Raw genomic sequence first — 19,744 nt, 5'->3', positions numbered from 1 at the left:
TGCTTCCAAAGCATTCCGGCATTCTATGAAGCACTTTTTAGCGAGGAAAAAAAAGAACTCTAGTGGGGAATGCTAGTAATGGGAGAGGCCATGCATGGGGCGGGGACACAAGTATATGAGATATCTCTGTACCTTTCTCTCCATTTTGCTGTGAACCTAAAACTACTCTTTTAAAAAGTCTAATTTTTCAGTCTTTTTAAAAGAAGGAAAGAGGCATGATTCTGACCTGTATGCTTTCCCATCCAGTCTGTCACCTGGTCAACTTGTATTGATTCCTGACACCATGGCAATGAGGCCAAAACCAACTGCTTAATTCAGAGAGCTGCCTACCAGCTCCAAGAGCAACCTTAGTGTCCAGAAATAATTTTTTTTTTTTTTTGAGATGGAGTCTCACTCTGTTGCCCAGGCTGGAGTGCAGTGGCATGATCTCGGCTCACTGCAACCTCCTCTTTCTGGGTTCAAGTGATTCTCCTGCCTCAGCCTCCCCAGTAGCTGGGATTACAGGCGCCCGCCACCACACCTGGCTAATTTTTGTATTTTTAGTAGAGATAGGGTTTCACCATGTTGGCCAGGCTGATCTCGAACTCACTACCTCAGGTGATCTGCCCACCTCACCACACCCGGCTAATTTTTGTATTTTTAGTAGAGACGAGGTTTCACCATGTTGGCCAGACTGGTCTCGAACTCCTGACCTCAGGGGATCTGCCCACCTTGGCCTCCCAAAGTACTGGACATGAGAAATATTTGGGTCCAGAAATGATTCTAAGCCTAGAGTCAGACATGGGCAATCAAAAACATAAACTTTATTGGAAAGATCAGGAATACCATACTTTTACCTGCTCCTAAGATATAGGGCTGCTGACATCCCATTGCAGGATAGCACTTAAAGAGTGGGAATTGGGCAAGGTGGGGTGCCTGCAAAGTGTTCCACATGCTTCTGGGGATATGCGAGATGATGTTAGGTCATACAAGAACAAAAATGTTTTATGCTAATAGTTACATAATGCTTATTTTAATTTTGTTATAAAAAATCCATGTTCGTTTCTGGAAGAGATATAATAAAATCATCTTAAAAGTTAAAATACAAAGGAAAGGCCACCTGGCAATTTAATTTGAGAGCATTGTTACTGAACAGTGTTGTAGAGCTCCATACTGTGAAACAAGTTATTTCTGCTCAGGGGAAGCAGCAAGTGTGGTCAAATAGCACATACTTTGAAGTCAGACAAACCCAGATTTAAGGCTTTATCTCCTGGTCATGTGATTTGGGGCCTTCTCTGAGCTTTGTATTTTCCTCTGGGAAGCGGGGTGGGTCAGGAGATATCTCCCTTCCAGGATTTTCATGAGGACTGCACACAGAAAGCAATTCATTTTGTATTGACCCATAGTAGACACTCAGTGATAGTAATAATACCTTTATTATTAGTTATTATTGCTACTTGAGAAATATTGATTGCTCACAAATGTAGTCCCACAATGTAAGCACTAAATGCTTTCAGACCTTACTACCTAAAATAATAATAGTACCTAGTGGGTAAGTTTTTGGTTTCTTGGGGTTTTTTGTTTGTTTGTTTTTTTGAGACACAGTCTTGCTCTGTTGCCAAGGCTGGAGTTCAGTGGCGCAGTCTCGGCTCACTGTGACCTCTGCTTCCCAGATTCAAGCGATTCTCCTGTCTCAACCTCCTGAGTAGCTGGGACTACAGGAGCACACCACCATGCCCGGCTAATTTTTGTATTTTGGTAGAGACGGGGTTTCACCAAGTTGGGGTGATCCAGCTGCCACTGCCTCCCAAAGTGCTGGGATTACAGGCGTGAGCCACCAAGTCCGGCCCCTAGTGGGTAAGATTTATTAAGTATTTACCATGTACCAGCAGCCACTGTGCTCTGTGCTGTCTATGGCTTATGTCTTTTAATCCTCATAATAACTTCATCATGTGTAGGAGCCATGAGTCACTGTCGTCTTTATCTGCTGAGAAACTTGCTCAAGTCACACAGAAAGTAGCAGAGTGTCAGTAACTACCATCTTACATTGTCTAAAGAAATTTAAGCCTTTTTTTTTTTTAAAGCAACAGAGAGTCCAGAGTTAATTCCCAGAAGTCCTTCCACAGAAGCCAAGATTGTCAGGAGCCATCTGCCAAGTGCCAGATAACTGAGAAGGTCCAGGGACTTCCCAGACGCCCAAATTCACACCATCAGCGAGATCAATCTGAGTTACAGCTCAGCTTGCTCCCCTACTCATTAGCAAGCAGAATGAATACACAACCTGCGCAGAATCAGGAGCAATAAATCCCCAGCTAGCACGTAACCTCTGTGGCCCACGAGCCTGAACACTGCGTTCCTGGCTGCCACCTGGGCATGGAGTCGGCATGCATAATGCTCTAGCCGGCCAGGCAGAGTCTCTTGGACCAGAATTTGACCTGAGTAAGCTGTGACCTATGTACACTTACATTTGATAACTGTTAGGCAAAGCCATCCAGTCAGTCTGGGTCCAGATGTTCGGCTCTTTCTCCCTGTGGCCTTTTTTTTTTTTTTTTTTTTTTTTTTTTTTTTTTTTTTAAAGCAGTGATTCGGCTTCCCTGGGAGATAGGATGTAACAAAGGCAATTTCTTTTGCCAAATCCTTGACAAAACTGGCTTCTGAAATACAAAACTAATATGCCTGGATATGGTCTGATTTATTACTGAGGTGAATAATAACAGCACAGGAAAACCACACTGGTTCTGGCCCATCTGACTTACAGAAAATTTTGAACCGCAGAACAACTAAAGTGATGTGGTCTTATTAATTGTAGGCACATATTGTGAAGAAAAATAAATGGTTCCCAGTCAGAGGTCTTGTCAGAACATTCTTACTGAATAGATGAAAACCACTCACAAAGACTGTGATTTGGTTTTAGAAATACACGAAAACATTAACTTGTCTACATAACTTCTAAGCTTAATACTTTCTGTATAGAAAGTGAAAGCGGGGGGAATAAACCTGAGTCCCAAGTGAAGTCAGAATTTAATGATTTCAGGTAGGTCTTGTGGTTCACGCCTGTAATCCCAGCACTTCAGGAGGCCGAGGTGGGCGAATCACTTGAGGTCAGGAGTTCGAGACCAGCCTGGCCAACATGGTGAAACCCCATCTCTACTAAAAATACAAAAATTAGCTAGGTGTGATGGTACACACCTGTAATCCCAGCTACTTGGGAGACTGAGGCACAAAAATCACTTGAACTCAAGAGGCGGAGGTTGCAGTAAGCTGAGATCACGCCACTGCATTCCAGCCTGAGGGACAGAGCAAGACTTCATCTCAAAAAAAAAAAAAAAAATTTAATGATTTCACTGGATGTCAGACTTATACAACTTTTAAATCACTTCCAGTAGTTCCTTTCCAGTTTCACAGTTGCCTTTTTAGTTTGGGAGGGTGAGAGGGATGCAAATTGGTGTAAGTAACTTTCCCAACCAGTTCTCTATCTCTTTTCCAGTTTCTGAGCCTTCTCAGAGTCAAATAGTAATTGTCAACCCTGATTGCATATTAGAATCTTTGGGGATGGGTCCTTGGCATCAGGCTTTTTTTTTTTTTTTTTTTTTTTTTTTTTTTTTTTTTTTTTTTAAATTACCCAGGTGATAATCATGGGCAGTTCTGGCTAGAATCCACTGGCCTCTAGGCTCTTGTTGATTTAGAAATGGCTGAAACCACAGGAGACAGACTCACAGATGGATTCATAGGTGTCAGGTATTAGGCCTCTAGCATGGGTGTTTCTTCTTAGCTTGGGAACACCTGTTCCAACTGGCTCATCAGCCCCCCCCCCCCCCCCCCCCCACCGCTTTGCGGTCATCCCTGCCATTTCTCTAAAGTCTAGGTACTTAAATCACAAAATATGCAAATAGTGGTCTTACACTTTATTAGAAAAGCTGATACTTCTACACTATATTATTCTTAGATCAGTATAAGTCACCTCCTCTACAGGCCAGTCTGCTTGAGAGCTGAGACCTTTTTGTATGTGTGTTGGCAGGGGTGGGTAGGGGCAGGCAGGGGGACCTTCGATGCCTAGCACCCCATACTTGACGTATATATTTGGCCATCTGTAAATATCCATTATTGATTATTTTCGTCTTATTTTGTGTTTTCCTAATTGGGCTTACTACTTTATCAACTTCGTTTCCTTGTAGAATCCAAGCTTGTCCTAAATTTATATTTGAGCCAAGGGAAAGGGAAGAAAATTTCTTTCAGTGCAGATAGGAGAGATGTCACGGTGCATGTAGGTTTCAGGTAAATGCGATGCATGATGTCAGAGCTGCCCTTTAAAGAAAAAAAATTTTGGCAGGTGGGGGTGGGATGGGTTATAGGAAAAGAAGAGGAACAAATGGGAACAGATCTGCATTAATAAATATTCAGACTGAGCCCCACTCCTATGTCAGTGTTTGTAGGTGGTGTTATTACATGTAGTATTGGGTGATGGAAGTTGTGCACACTCTCATTTTTCACTTTAATTGCCTGCCTGAAAAGATCCTGACAGCTTCAAAGGTTACTGCTGGTTGTATTGTTCATAACTCAGAAGTAATATGCATGTGCAATTTGCTTCATTATTGCCCACTAATAACTAATTCTGGAGAAAGTCTTAAAACGACCAAAAGAGCCATAATTTGACATGATGATTTTTTCCTCTTCTTTCTCCCATTCTTTAAACATCCCTGTTTAGAGTTAGCCACAGAGGCTGTGGTGATTCAGGTGTGATTTTGCTCTGATTTTCTTTCCATGCATTTATTGTGATACATGTTTAAAGAGTTTTTTTTTTCTTTTAAATCCAAGAAAATAAAACGAAACATGAAATATTTCATGTTTCAGATGAGAGTTTCAGGTCCAACAAAATAAACCAGAATTCCGGTGGTTTTGTGTTTCAGTCAAGTTTTGGTTTGGCTTCATATAATTGAAAAACCTTCAAATAATGGCTTAATTGGAAGATAAGTTTATTTCTCTCACTTTAAAGAAGGCTGGAGGTGCTCAGTTCAAGAGTAGTGTGGAGCTTCACCCAATCAGGGATCCAGACTCCTATTGTGTTGCTTCACCATATATGACTTCCATTCACAAGATTATCTCATACCCAGTATTTCTTTCAGGCAGCCTGAAAGAAATCTACCATTTTAAGGAGGCTTCCTGAGGCCTTATCCTATTGATCAAGACTTAGTCACATGAATGCTTCTGTCTCAAGGAAGGCTGGGAAATGTGGTTTTTATACCAGGCAGGCAGCCATGTTTCTAAGCATTATGGAGGGAAAGGGGGGAAAATAGCTGTTGGGCAGCAGCCAGCAGTCCCGGCCACACTTACGTGAGTGATGAATTCTTAGATTTTCTGTGTATCATTATGCCACATAAAATGGAAATAATCCAGAACAGTGCAAATTTTAATTTCAAAATACCTTATGGACTAAAGAACTGAGCAGTAGTTATACTTAACATGCTTGCTAATTTAATCCACATTTCAACCCTAGGGTGAAAGGACTATCCTTATCAATTTCTTGTGGATGAAAAAAACTGAGGCTTAAAGAAGTTACACAGCTAGGATTGAATTGAGGCAGTTTGACTTGTATGCAACACCAAATGTGCCAATGAGAGGTTGATTGTCATAGTGAGCCTTGGAGACTTGGGTACCAGATCAAAACTGAACTTAGGGCCAATTTTTATTCTATTCTTTTTTCCCCCCAGTCTGTCATACTCATCTTTTGTGAAATTTACCATTCAGTTGGTTTCAAATGCAGCACAACCTCTGGCTTTTAAAAAATCCCTGCTGGAATTCCACTGGGCCTAGTAGGTTCTCAGCCAGTATTTGGCCAAGTTATTTGATAACTGAGTTTTTAATCAGCGTAGTTGGGGTTTTATGGAATATCATTGTTTTGTTTTGAGAGACATGCTTTGGTTCAGTTGCCTGTTGGAATGTGTGGTGTTATGATGGGATTCTTCAGCACTTCACTTCCTATCTATACCATGAGTCTTTTATCTGCCCTTTGAGTTCCAGACTTCTTGGTTCTGCAGAATGTCTTACCACACGTCAGAAGCAGACCTCATATTCTTGTCTAGCAAACTCCTTTTCACCTTCTAGTTACTTTTTGTTTTTGTAATGAAATACTCAGATCTATAACATAAGAAAAATCTTCTATTTCCAGTTCTTTTTACCAAATCTTATATTTCTACATCCCAGTTCCCCACCCCACCCTCCTAGTCCTCCCTGCCACCACAGGTTATTTTTCTAAAACATGGGCCTTGTCAGTTTATACCTTCAGTGCTCTGCATCGTCTGCACAACTAAGTTTGATGTCTTGGAAAGCATTGCAAGTCTTTTGCGACGTGACCCAATCTGCATTTCAGGTCTCTTGCTGAGTTCCAGCCCCACTGACTTCTTGCCACTCCCTGCTCCTTTCTATTAAATACTTCTGTTTATCTGCTCAAACTGTGTTCTATTCAGACTCATCATTTTCTCATCGTTTCTGAACGTAGATTTAGTTCAAGGCTCATGTAAATTTTTCTTTCAAAAAGTTCCCCTGAGTAGCACAGAGAATCATGTTTTGTTTCTAGAGTAGTTAGTATTTTCCTCTGTATTGACAAACATTGTAGTCTGTCTTAGATTATTGGGTTTTTTTGTTTAGGTTTTTGTTTTGTTTTGTTTTTGAGACAGGATCTCACTCTGTCACCCAGGCTAGAGTGCAGTGGCGTGTTCTCAGCTTACTGCAACCTCTGTCTCCTGCGTGCAAGTGATTCTCATGTCTCAGCCTCCCATGTAACTGGGATTACAGGCACGCCACCATGCCTAGCTAATTTTTGTATTTTTAGTAGAGGCAGGGTATTGCCAGGTTGCCCAGGCTGGTCTCGAACTCCTGACGTCGAGTGATTCGCCCGCCTTGGCCTCCCAAAGTGCTGGGATTACAGACATGAGCCACTGCGCCCGGCCAGATTATTGTTAACTGTGAATTCTGTTCATCTTTTTTGCTCAGTTGTGAACCTACTGATTTAAAGTTACCCTTAAGCAACTAAACATGGCAAGAATTCAATGTCTTTTAAATGAATTCAATTTATTTGTCTCCAGTAAGAAAATAAGAACTGGCTAGGCACTGTGGCTCACGCCTGTAATCCCAGCACTTTGGGAGGCCAAGGCCAGTGGATTGCTTGAGCCCAGGAGTTCGAGACCACTCTGGTCAACATGGTGAAACCCCATCTCTACTAAAAATACAAAAATTAGTCGAGTGTGGTGGTGGGTGCCTGTAATCCCAGCTACACAGGAGGCTGAGGCATGAGAATCACTTAAACCCAGGAGGCAGAGGTTGCAGTAAGCTGGGATCCCACTACTGCAGTCCATCCTGGGTGATAGAGCGAGACTGTCTCAAAAAAAAAAAAAAGAAAAAGAAAAAGAAAATAGGAGCACTTATCCAGGTCCAAACAGCCTCTGTGTTACTCTTCTCATTGCCTCCTCACCAGTCTTCTGGCCTCTTGATTTAGACTGCAGAAAACAACAGAAATTATAACCTAGAAGCAATCTAGGAGCAATAGCTCTGTTTCTCATAATCGTATAGTTTTAAAGCAGGGTTTCTTAACCTTGACATTATTGACATTTTAGACCAGATGATTCTTTGTTGTAGGTGCTGCTTTGCGTGCGTATGTAGGGTGTTCAGCAGCATCCCTGACCTCTACCTGCTAGATACTATACTTGAACCCTCCCTCCAATTGTTAGCAGACTTTGCCAAATATCCCAGGGCAGGGGTCGGGGGGTGGGGGGTGCTGCAAAATTGCCTGCAGTTCAGAACTACTCTTCTAAAGTATCTCTATAAGGTATCTCTATAAATATTCTACAACTAATACTAATACTACAACTAATACTCTTCAACTCCACTGCTTTTCCACAGTATCCACGGACTTCTCCCCTGTGCTATTCTTAGGTTTCCCGCCCTCACCTGTGAAGATTCCCTACGCTCATTCCCTTCAAAACCTGGCTCAGTTCCCATTCATCAGTAAAGCCTTCCTGGATTAGCCCTATCTGCCCTCTGTCCCTTGTTATTGTGAATTGTACATCATTTTATAGCTCTCTGAACATCTGTGCTTGGTGGGATGTATTTTGATGGAAGTATATATCCTGGTAAAGTCATTTACTATTCCCCCCCTGTTTGCCTGACTCTCCAAGGCAGAGCTGTCTGAACTGAATGCGTTTGTATCCTCTGTGGTACTGCATGTTCAGGGCATTCATTCGTGTATTCGTCATATATCATCATGGGCACTGATTATTTACAGAACACTGGGCTTAGGATTTGTGGCCTCTAAGATCTGGTTCCTTAAGGAGCTTCCATTTTAATGGACTGATAAGACATATTTGCAAATATATATGGTATAGTGCATGCTGACAGTACTATATGGGCCAAAGCCTTGGAAGATGGGTAGGATTTCCTTGGGCAAACAATGTTAGGCAGAAGGAGGGGAAGGTTTCCTTTCCATAAACAGGTTTTTGCCTTCCAGCCTTCAGAGACGAATTCGAGAGCCTCATGTTCTTGCCTTTTCTTTTGTCACTAAACCTCACTCACAAGCAGCTGTCTTCTCTTCCAGATACCTTCTCATAGGCTCTTTTCATGGGCAGGGGGAGATATAGCAGCTCCTTTATGATCTTTTGCGTTGCATGCTGCTTGGATCTGTCATCAGGTTCATTTCTGGAAAAGGCAGGCATGTATATTTATTTGTATGTGCACACAAATTAACTTGGTCCCAGGATTAAATGGGACCAAATTTTGGCCTTACTCCGGTTTGAAAGAATTTTATTGTTATTTAGTCTCAGCACCCCAGTTTCCAGGGCTGCTGTAGACAGATGTGCAGGTTGTATATTTTACAAGCATATCTTGCAGCCATTATGGTTTCTGGCAGGCTCTTTTCTCACAAGTAGCAAGGCAAGAGCTTGAGTGGATAAAGCACACTCCATCACCACTGAAAAGTGTGAACTGGTAGTGTCCTTTTCATCGATAGAAAGACTATACATCTTATACTTAAGGGAAAATTTCAGCAGTCATTGATGATCCTAGAAGCTTGATAGATTGGTAAAGTTGGGAAGTATCCTAGTCAGAATTATTTTTGATCATTTTAGCCCTCTGGTCTGCCAGGAATAGGGAAAGTTGCAACAGCCAGCTAATTTAGCCTATGGAGTATTGTCCAAACAGTTCTTGGTTGAATAATGTTTATTCATTCACTTGTGGTGGGAAAACTCGGGCTACAAATGTGAACATGAATGCTTGTTTTAATAGATGGTGTTATTGTGCTGCACAGTGTCCCTGACTTTCAGATATTTAACTCATAAAGTTTACAGCAACACTTAACCGCATCTGGATTTCACATTGAACTGGGGAAAGCTAGCATCTCACTGATTTGCACTGACTTCCCTGTAATGGAAATTATGGCTTGGGAAAAGTTTCAAATGACGTGTCTATAAACTAAGGAAAAGTTGATCCATTCAAAGGCTGGTTACGTGCAATTGTAGAGTTTTTTTTTTAAAGGGCCATTGCCAACAAGAATTATTTGTTTCAGCAGCTGAAGTAAACTAGCCATGAATTAAAAGTTGGTCTTTGTAAATTGTTGATGCAACAAATTCAGTCTTCAAAGTGGACTGAAAGTTGCAACCAACAGAACTACGGGGCTTTTAAGAAAGTATAAAAAAGATTATCTATACGGAGTCCAGTGTTACAACTGGATGGTAGCAATGAAATGTCTTTAGAGGATGAGCAGCATTTTTAATAGTCCAAATGCTGGCCCAATAAGACTTAGGATGCAGGGCTTCTGGTCCTAGCCCTGCCAGTACCGGGTTTGTGTAAGTAGACATGTCACTTAACCTCCCAGGCCTTGATGTGTTTGTTCCTTCGCTCGTGTCTACCTGCCTTCCTTCCTTCTTCCCCCCATTCCTCTCTTCTTCCCTTCCTTTTTTTCTGTCCTCCCTCCCCATTTGTTTGTTTTGGTTTCTCTCATTCACGTTTAAGACTTTTCCTCCAATGTCTAGAGACAATTTCTTGACTGTTCTTGGCTCATATTTAAAACCAAGGCAGGCTGACCTCGGTGGCTCATAACTGTAATCCCAGCACTTTGGGAGGCCGAGGCAAGAGGATTGCTTGAGGCCAGGAGTTCAAGAGCAGCCTGGGCAATATAGCAAGACCCCATCTCTACAAAAAAAGAAAAAGAAAAATTGCTCAGCTATGGTGGTGCACACTTGCTGTCCTATCTGCTCAGGAGGATGATGCAGGAGGCTCTCTTGAGCCCAGAGTTTGAGGCTGCAGTGAGCTATGGTCTGATTCCACCACTGTACTCCAGCCTGAGCAATAGGGCAAGACCTTGACTCTTAAGAAAATGTATCACAGCAAGAAAAAACTGCTAGGAGGCTCTCGATGGAAGCATGGATGGAGCCGGTTGACCATGCATTTAACTGTAGGGAGATCGTTTAATTAGGGAATCACCAGATGTTGGCATTGGCAGTCTTTTCTCCACACCCACTTAACTGAATCAGAGAAGAATCCTTCTGACTGGTTACCATTGTTATTGGGAGCAGTGGAGTTGGCATATTTCCGTTTTAACTCCCCTATTTTCAGCCCTGCGCTCTCCCTCTCCTCCCTCCACTATAATTGGTGTCCTGCTTTAGTGTCCCTGGATAATCAACCTTTTAAACAACCCCCCTATTTTCAGGCCTGAACCTTCCCCCACTTGCCTTTTGCCATACCTGACACCTCTAAGTCTGGGGCCTCAGGGTTTCTGCAGGGGCTTCAGATCCTGGCTCTGGGTCTCCCCCACTGCAGGTACTTGAGACTCTATCTACTCTATGTCTTTGTCTACTCCTGTATGGATTTTCCACCTTCCAAAATACTGGTTGAAATAACTTATTTCCTGATGCCTCTGCTGCCATTCTTCTATCATTAATTAGTTGTTTATTCATTTATTTCTATTTTAGGGGGCTTTGGATAGTGAAGGAAACATGCCTTTGATGAAGCTGCTACCTATAAGCAAAAGCCTTCAATTTTCTCATTATAAAACTAGTGGAACAGTGTATTCATTCAGCAATTACTTGGCATCTCCTACATGCAGGGCACTGAGCTGAGTGCTAGAGAAATGAAAGAAGTTGAGACAAGTTTTTCACCTCTGAAAAGTGTGGAAGGAGGAGAGGAGATGCCTGGATAACATCCCTCCAGGGGCGTAAGTGCAGTGCTAGCACTAGGAATACAGTGGTGCAGAATGAGGAGGAGGAGGATGCAGCAAACTCCACACGGAATGTTGTGGAAGGCTGTGCTGAACAAAGTCTACAACTCTGTGACTTCACAAGTTGGATAGCTGGGGGAAGGCCAAGAACAGACAGCACCCATTAGTTGTTGCTGATTCCCAAGAAAAGTGGTGTATCCAGCCCAGATCTTCAAAATCACTCATCTGGCTGGGTGGATATTCGCCTCCCCAGGGTCTTCCAGCACTGCAAATCCTCCACCCCTTCCCACCCACATCCTCTCAGGCCTCCCACTGTTGCTGTACACAGTTTAAAAAGGACCTGGTATTTGGAGGATATCGAATTCGAACAAGTTCTCAAACGGCATGATATCACATCTTCCCCACCCTGCTACCTCCCAGCCTGCGAATAGCACATTGCCCTTAGAGGCCTCCTTAGTTTTGTTGAGACGTTGTGCGTCTGGTTTCTGACTTTCTAAAATTATAAGTAATCCAGGTTATAAAATGTAGACTAGCTAAAGCATAGCCAAAGCCCAAGAGCTCATTAATTAGCCTCAGTTGACCAGGTAAATAACCCTGATAAAGTTTTCGTTTAGACTCGACACGAGCACTGCAAAAGGCTATTCTTCAGAACCGTGGCAATCCTGATGCTTGATGGCCGTTGGTTCCAGTGCTAGAGACAACAAAGCTGATCAACGTGGGCTTCACAGAGACAACGAGGTCATCTGTGGTGTTCGCCTTTCATTGGTCACGTTGCAGTTCCAGTTCCTACTAAGGGTCTGAATGCTGTCCTTTCCTTGTTTCTGCTATCTGCCTTGCTGTTTCCTTGCCACTTGAGAAGCAGTGGGAGCTAGTACTGTGACCCCCAGCCCTTCGCAATGTAATTGAGTCTATAAAACCATAAGTTACTAGGACCACAGGAGCTACAGAAAACTTTCAATTTGTACCTGTGTCTAGTGTTACACAGCGAAGTCCTTATTATAGAGCTGTGCATTCAGAACCTCATCCCCTGAGATAAAGATAGACACACTGCCATCTACTTTCAAGAATGCTATGTTTTAGAAACTTTGAAATAAGCTAGTGTCGGTGTTTATCACTCGGGTATTTTAAAATATATTTTAATATGTGAATTATTTTAGCCTCCAGTCTACCTGAAATCTGTGAGTATGCAAGGGACTGTGCAAGGAGTAGTCTAGGGCAGAAAACAGTGTCATAATCTCTGTTGGTGCTGTGTTTGGCCCTACCCTGCCCTGCTAAAAAAAAGTTGAAGTTTGAGTTTATCTTCCTGTCACTTCTTAGTGATATGAAAGAGGTTGAATGTTGTTATGTGGCTGTTGACAGCCATGTTATAGAAATGCTTATTCTCTTGCCAAATTACAAGCTTAAGGAGCCTCATGTGGTTATGAAAAACCAAGTATTCCATAGACCATTTGCTGAGGTGGATTATATCTCTGGGCAATTGTAACCAATGTTCTAGTTCCAGATTTTTATCGGCACCATAAACGTGTGCCGTGGCCATCTCATTTCATATTATATTCCTTCGTGTAGCAATTTATCATGTTCAAAAAAATTCTGAACAATGTGGCATATTATAAGGAAGTTCTTCCTGTTGGATTTAGTAATGTTTAGTGAATAGTGTTACTCTTTCCAGTTTGTTCTGATTGTATCCCTTCTGCCCTCATATAATCCTCATGAGGAGTATGTCATTGTGCAGGACCTGGGGATCTGTCCTGCTCTGAAAACCTACTCTCTTTTCTCTCTCTTCCTATCCTGTGGAGAGTTTTTAGCATCAGACAGTTACATTTCTGTCAGGGAGGGAGAAATAGTGAAGGCAGCTATTATACTTTTACTGAATGTGAAGTGCTCAACAGCATAATTAAATCCGTAAAATGGTGAGTCATAATCCCCACACACCAGCCAGCCAGGAGGCAAGTGACAGAACCGACATTTATTTGTGACCAGCAGCTGATGTTACTCCTCCGGTGGCACTGGTGCAGGCCTCTCCTGATTTGTGGGTACCAAGTGCCTAATTTCATTTTAAGATTTCAGCGCTTTAATGGATATTCTAAAGGTTGCCCAAGGAAACATTTAGTTTGAAAAGGAGATTTGGGGACCCGGTGGATGTCTGTCAAGAAGTTCTGCTGTCTTGTTGGTTACCAGAGTACATTCTAGAGAAAGTAGAATCCTACCTGAGGTGCCTCCAAATGGTTTTTTTGTGATGGAGAGGGTGGTGTTTGAAAGCTTCCAGAAGTCTGTTTCCCACTTACAATTTGAGGATGTGTGAGCCTAGGTCTAGAATAGGTTATGGAAGATGATGAAGCAAATTAAGAAAACAAAACTTTAAAACCTTGCTTTGCAAATAAAGTGCTAAACATTCTTGATTTTTTGTGAATCAAGATTACAAGATGCAGTTTGTGTGATCAGCAGGAGCTGACGCCATTTATTTGAGCATCAAAGTTGTAGACTTTTATATAAGATACTTCCTTCCTGTTTTCCAAAGAGGTTCTAGAGCTTGAGGAAGGAAAAGGATAATATAAATGTATCTTTGTACACATATACATGGGAAAAAATAAAAATCAAGGTAGTCTGGAGAGGTAATATTTAGAACATTTAGAAATTATATAATTTGGGAACAAAGGAAAGCTTTAGAAGATGGTTTGTGGGAATATTGTTAGATTGGGGAATGTCAGTTATAGGAATGAAGACAAGCAAAAGATTATAAAAATGTTTATGGGCCCCTTTTCCCCTTTATACACAAATTTTAGACTCTGAATGGTGCCCTTTTCTTTCAAAATAATACACCTTATTAAATCATGCACCAGATACCTCTTTGAAGGACGGTTTTTAGCAATTCAAGTTAAGGCCCCTGTGTCAAAAGCAAAGCCCTTTAATCGTCAGTACCTAAACTTGAGGTGAAACTATTTTGTGAGCACTTGAGAAATTTTCTGCATTACCCTATTCTTTCTTATCTTCCTCCTTTCTTTTCATTTTCATGGTTTTTATCTCTAATTTCTTATTTCTTACCTCGTTAAGCACCTAGAAAGACCTTGTAGGATTGGCATGTCAGTCACCATTTGCACACATGGCCCACCCAGCATACCAATGTGCCATTTCTTTGGACAAAACACCTTTCCCTGTTGAACATTGTTCTACTGACTCCTCCAGCGAGGATCTTCCTCTCAGAAGCATGGATATATGTTGGGATTACAGCAAATTTAAATGAGTGTGAATAAGAGTTGCATGTGAAAACGCGTTTCCCCTTGAAGAGTGGTTTTCTTGTATTTAGAGAACCACTCCTTTTATCACTGGGCCAGAGATGGAGGATAGCCTCAGTTGCATATGTACTCATTGTAGGAGGGAGGAAGCGCAGAGCTACTGATCTGTTCTCATTTGCACTGCCAAAACCTTCAGACCCGACTCGATGGAGCCATTCAGAGAATCTTTGTCTCTTGTGTCAGAATTTGGCTTTCAAGGACCTGCAGTGGCAAAGACCCAGGAAGCAGGATTTCTGAATAGTGTCTCCCTGAAATTCTTGGCATAGAAAAAATCATAAAGTGAACATGAGATTCTTAACTTTAACACCACGAATAAAACCGGTACTAATGTCCAGTTTTAGTCTGGGAGTTAAAAGCATTGTAAATTGATTTTTATGCTGTCATTGTTGCCACCCGTGTTCTCTGCCACTGTATCTCATTCCCTCCCCCCATCACCTGTTCATGCACTTTGGAGTTAGTGGACATAGCTTACATCTACCATGTGCAGTAAACACTTCCTGTGCAAAGGTGCTGGAAACAACATCTGTCATTACATCAAAGAAGGGGTTACTGCCAAGTGCAGCTGTAAGGTTTCTAATAATGAGATAGTTTTAAGTGGGGTTATAATGAAGATAAATCTGTGAAGTCTATGAACCTTTTTCTAAGAAAACAAAATTGTGTGCTTGTTTTCTTCCTATGTCCTTATTACATAAACATTGTTTATGCATATATTTATACAGTCATTTCTCTATGTGAGAAGTTTGAGAATACATTTCTGGTTGTGAAAAGTATCTTCTTGGTGCTGTGCTGGAGAAGCACCATTATAAAGCGTTGCTATGGTGTTGAATTCTGTCTCTTTGAGGGGAAAAGTCCTCTGGTGAATGTAGTGTTTGTTGACTCTGAACCAGTATGAGAATTTCTGATGGAGAGTCTAGAAAAGTTATAATAAACTCATACATTTTAAAAAGAGAAGAACTGCCCTCCAGAATATGAATCCAAATGCAGAAAAGTGTTTCGTGAACAAGAACAATACTCAGTAGATTTTCAAATTGATGGAGCTTTCCAATGGAAACTAATTTGTTCCAGCATTGAAGTGAGCATAATTAACAGAGACTTTCTTTCTTAGGCCGATTAACCACCAAAAACCATGCCAACATTGTAACTGTAAGCAGTGAAAACCAATATTTATGAGGGGGATTGTGCAAGAGTTTCTGTGACAGATGGACATTTTATCACTGTTGATGTTTGGAATTCCCTTGAAAAGTAATGCAATATCTTGTTATTTATGAATGAATGAACAAATGATTGTGCTTTGCCGACTGAGTTTGCTTTAAAAAGTGGTGTACTAAATTAATCTTTTTCTCTGCTTAGCCTCTGTTACTTTGTGTTAGGTAGCTTCATATATTCTAATGCAAAAATCTAAAAAAATCATAATTTTATTTTTATTACAGATACAGATCCACGGGTTTTAGAAAAACAAGAATTACAGCAGCCAACCTACGTTGCCCTGAGTTACATTAATAGGTAAGCCATTTTCAGAATTTATACCAACCTCATATCTGCCGCTTATTGACTTTTTAAACACGTCTTTTTTAACAGAGTAGAAAAATGTTTTCAGTCTTAAAATATTTGCATGAAACTATTTAAAAGCAACCTGTGTATGGAATGCTCTTGTTTCTTTGTTAGGGAGAAGTCAAATTGTAACGCTCTGTGCATATGCTGCAAACATGACTGATTTATAAGCTCATTTTGGAAGTATTTTATATGCATAGTTAGAATATGCTCTTTTGATTTCATAGGACGGTTTGGGAGATTAATGGATTTATGTTCGAGTGAACCTTTTAAATCCTGAGGTGAAGAAGTACTTTATGAATTCAAAACATTGTTGTAATATCAGAATATAATAAATTGAAATAATTTAGTATCAGAAAGTTATTTAGTAGCAGCTCATCTTTTAGTAAAAACATTCTCAACAACTGACCCCATCTGTAAAGTAACATAGTTTTTACTTAAACTGAACGTGTGAGCCCAACTTTAGAGCACCATTTCAAACTTGATATATCAGGCCTAAAAGAGGACTTAGTGTTTCAGCCAACTCAAATAATTAAGGAGACAGTAATATTTGGAGAGAAACTGAAATCAACTTAGGTTAAGAAAACATACAGTCCCAAAGCAAAAAAGACAAAGTAAAAGCAAAACTCGTTTTTAATGAGAATGAGAAACTCTCTGCTCATAATTCAGGAAATGAATTTCTATTGATAGGTCTTTTAATAGTAGGTGAGGAGTGTTTTTAGTCTCTTGGTACCAGAGCTGAGGTTCGGGGTCTGAAGTGGAAAGCTGGGAATGAATTATCTGTACTGTTCCATTTGAGTGCCTTTTTAGAAAACTTATTTGATTCTTGCCCAGATAGTGCTGTGAATTAGAGATACCTGTTGTTCAGTTTCAGGCTCTTCTATGAAACATGTTTTTAAAAGGATTTATGGACAGAAATATCTATTTGCATACCTCCCTTGGATTTCTTGCTTATCAGCCTTCCCAAGAAGTGAGATGGAATATCTGCAGTTTTTAATTACCCATAATATTTGACATGTGTTAAATAGAACCTTCAAAATTACATCAAATGAAAATAAAGACATACAGTTTTCTGGGTTTCTTACAGAGTCAGTATTGTTTTCTGTAATTAGCAAGGGTTTTGAAATTTTTTAATTATATGTTAAAGTTATATGAATTAATATAACCAATAATATTAGCCTCCTAATATTGGAGAATATGATGAACAGGCATATAGATTAATTATGGTACTGAGTAGGACTTGTAATACTGTGACTGTCACTTTGGGTAAAATATGTCACCTATGTGTATACAAATTTGTGTAATACTAAGCCATATTCTAATAAGAATCTATGAAATTTTCACCTTCATTATTTGTGTTTATATTGTCAGCCATGTTGGACAGCAGGTAGCTACTAATTATATAGGAGTTTTTATTTTATTTTATTTTATTTTTTATTTTTTATTATACTTTAAGTTCTAGGGTACATGTGCACAATGTGCAGGTTTGTTACATATGTCTACGTGTGCCATGTTGGTGTGCTGCACCCATTAACTCGTCATTTACATTAGGTATATCTCCTAATGCTATACCTCCCCTCTCCCCTCTCCCCTCTCCCCTCACCCCATGAAAGGCCCCAGTGTGTGACGTTCCCCACCCTGTGTCCAAGTGTTCTCATTGTTCAATTCCCACCTATGAGTGGGAACATGGAGTGTTTGGTTTTTCTGTCCTTGAGATAGTTTGCTCAGAATGATGGTTTCCAGCTTCATCCATGTCCCTGCAAAGGACATGAACTCACCCTTTTTATGGCTGCATAGTATTCCATGGTGTATATGTGCCACATTTTCTTAATCCAGTCTATCATTGATGGACATTTGGGTTGGTTCCAAGTCTTTACTATTGTGAATAGTGCCACAATAAACATACGTGTGCACTTGTCTTTATAGCAGCATGATTTATAATCCTCTGGGTATATACTCAGTGATGGGATGGCTGGGTCAAATGGTATTTCTAGTTCTAGATCCTTGAGGAATCGCCACACTGTCTTCCACAATGGTTGAACTAGTTTACAGTCCCACGAACAGTGTAGAAGTGTTCCTATTTCTCCATATCCCCTCCAGCACCTGTTGTTTTCTGACTTTTTAATGATGGCCATTCTAACTGGTGTGAGATGGTACCTAATTGTGGTTTTGATTTGCATTTCTCTGATGGCCAGTGATGATGAGCATTTTTTCATGTGTCTGTTGGCTGCATAAATGTCTTCTTTTGAGAATTGTCTGTTCATATCCTTTGCCCACTTTTGTCTGTGTGTTTGTCTGAGACGGAGTCTCACTCTGTTGCCCAGGCTCGAGTGCAGTGGCGCAATCTCGTCTCACTGCAACCTCCGCCTCCCAGGTTCACGCCATTCTCCTGCCTCAACCTCCCGAGTAGCTGGGACTACAGGCACCCGCCCCTGCGCCCAGCTAATTTTTTTGTATTTTTAGTAGAGATAGGGTTTCACCATGTTAACCAGGATGGTCTCGATCTCCTGACCTCATGATCCGCCCACCTTGGACTCCCAAAGTGCTGAGATTACAGGCGTGAGCCACCATGCCCAGCCTCCTTTGCCCACTTTTTGATGGGGTTGTTTGATTTTTTTCTTGTAAATTTGCTTAAGTTCTTTGCAGATTCTGGATATTAGCCCTTTGTCAGATGGGTAGATTATAGAACTTTTCTCCCATTCTATAGGTTGCCTGTTGACTCCGATGGTAGTTTCTTTTGCTTTGCAAGCTCTTTAGTTTAATTAGATCCCATTTGTCAATTTTGGCTTTTGTTGCCATTACTTTTGGTGCTTTAGTCATGAAGTCTTTGCCCATGCCTATGTCCTGAATGGTATTGCCTAGGTTTTCTTCTAGGGTTTTTATGGTTTTTGGTCTGACATTTAAGTCTCTAATCCATCTTGAATTAATTTTCATATGAGGTGTAAGGAAGGGATCTAGCTTCAGCTTTCTATATATGGCTAGCCAGTTTTCCCAGCACCATTTATTAAATGGGGAATCCTTTCCCCATTTCTTGTTATTGTCAGGTTTGTCAAAGATCAGATGGTTGTAGATGTGTGGCATTATTTCTGAGGGCTCTATTCTGTTCCATTGGTCTATATCTCTGTTTTGGTACCAGTACCATGCTGTTTTGGTTACTGTAGCCTTTTAGTATAGTTTGAAGTCAGGTAGCATGATACCTCCAGCTTTGTTCTTTTGGCTTATGATTGTCTTGGCAATGCGGGCTCTTTTTTGGTTCCGTATGAACTTTAAAGTAGTTTTTTCCAATTCTGTGAAGAAAGTCATTGGTAGCTTGACAGGGATGGCATTGAATCCATAAATTACCTTGGACAGTATGACCATTTTCACAATATTGATTCTTCCTAACCATGAGCATGGAATGTTCTTCCTTTTGTTTGTATCCTCTTTTATTTCATTGAGCAGTGGTTTGTAGTTCTCCTTGAAGAGGTCCTTCACATCCCTTGTAAGATGGATTCCTGGGTATTTTATTCTCTTTGAAGCAATTGTGAATGGGAGTTCACTCATGATTTGGCTCTCTGTTCGTCTGTTATTGGTGTAAAGGAATGCTTGTGATTTTTGCACAGTGATTTTGTATCCTGAGACTTTGCTGAAGTTGCTTATCAGCTTAAGGAGATTTTGGGCTTAATCTCCTTAAGACGATGGGATTTTCTAAATATACAATGATGTCATCTGCAAACAG

General features: G+C 40.8%; 1 protein-coding gene across 3 annotated transcripts in view; it reads left to right on the top strand.

Moving 5' to 3' along the window:
- JAZF1 (JAZF zinc finger 1) overlaps positions 1-19,744 on the top strand; it is a 349,309-nt gene that overhangs the window by 172,690 nt on the left and 156,875 nt on the right. For all 3 annotated transcript variants that reach the window (XM_050783212.1, XM_050783213.1, XM_050783211.1), the window contains exon 2: positions 15,906-15,978. In XM_050783212.1, the coding sequence (XP_050639169.1) occupies positions 15,906-15,978 (73 nt within the window). The remainder of the gene's footprint in view (positions 1-15,905; positions 15,979-19,744) is intronic.

Source organism: Macaca thibetana, chromosome 3 (genome assembly GCF_024542745.1).
Source record: "Macaca thibetana thibetana isolate TM-01 chromosome 3, ASM2454274v1, whole genome shotgun sequence".
Classification (NCBI taxonomy): domain Eukaryota; kingdom Metazoa; phylum Chordata; class Mammalia; order Primates; family Cercopithecidae; genus Macaca; species Macaca thibetana.
This window is presented reverse-complemented; position numbering and strand designations above follow the sequence as displayed.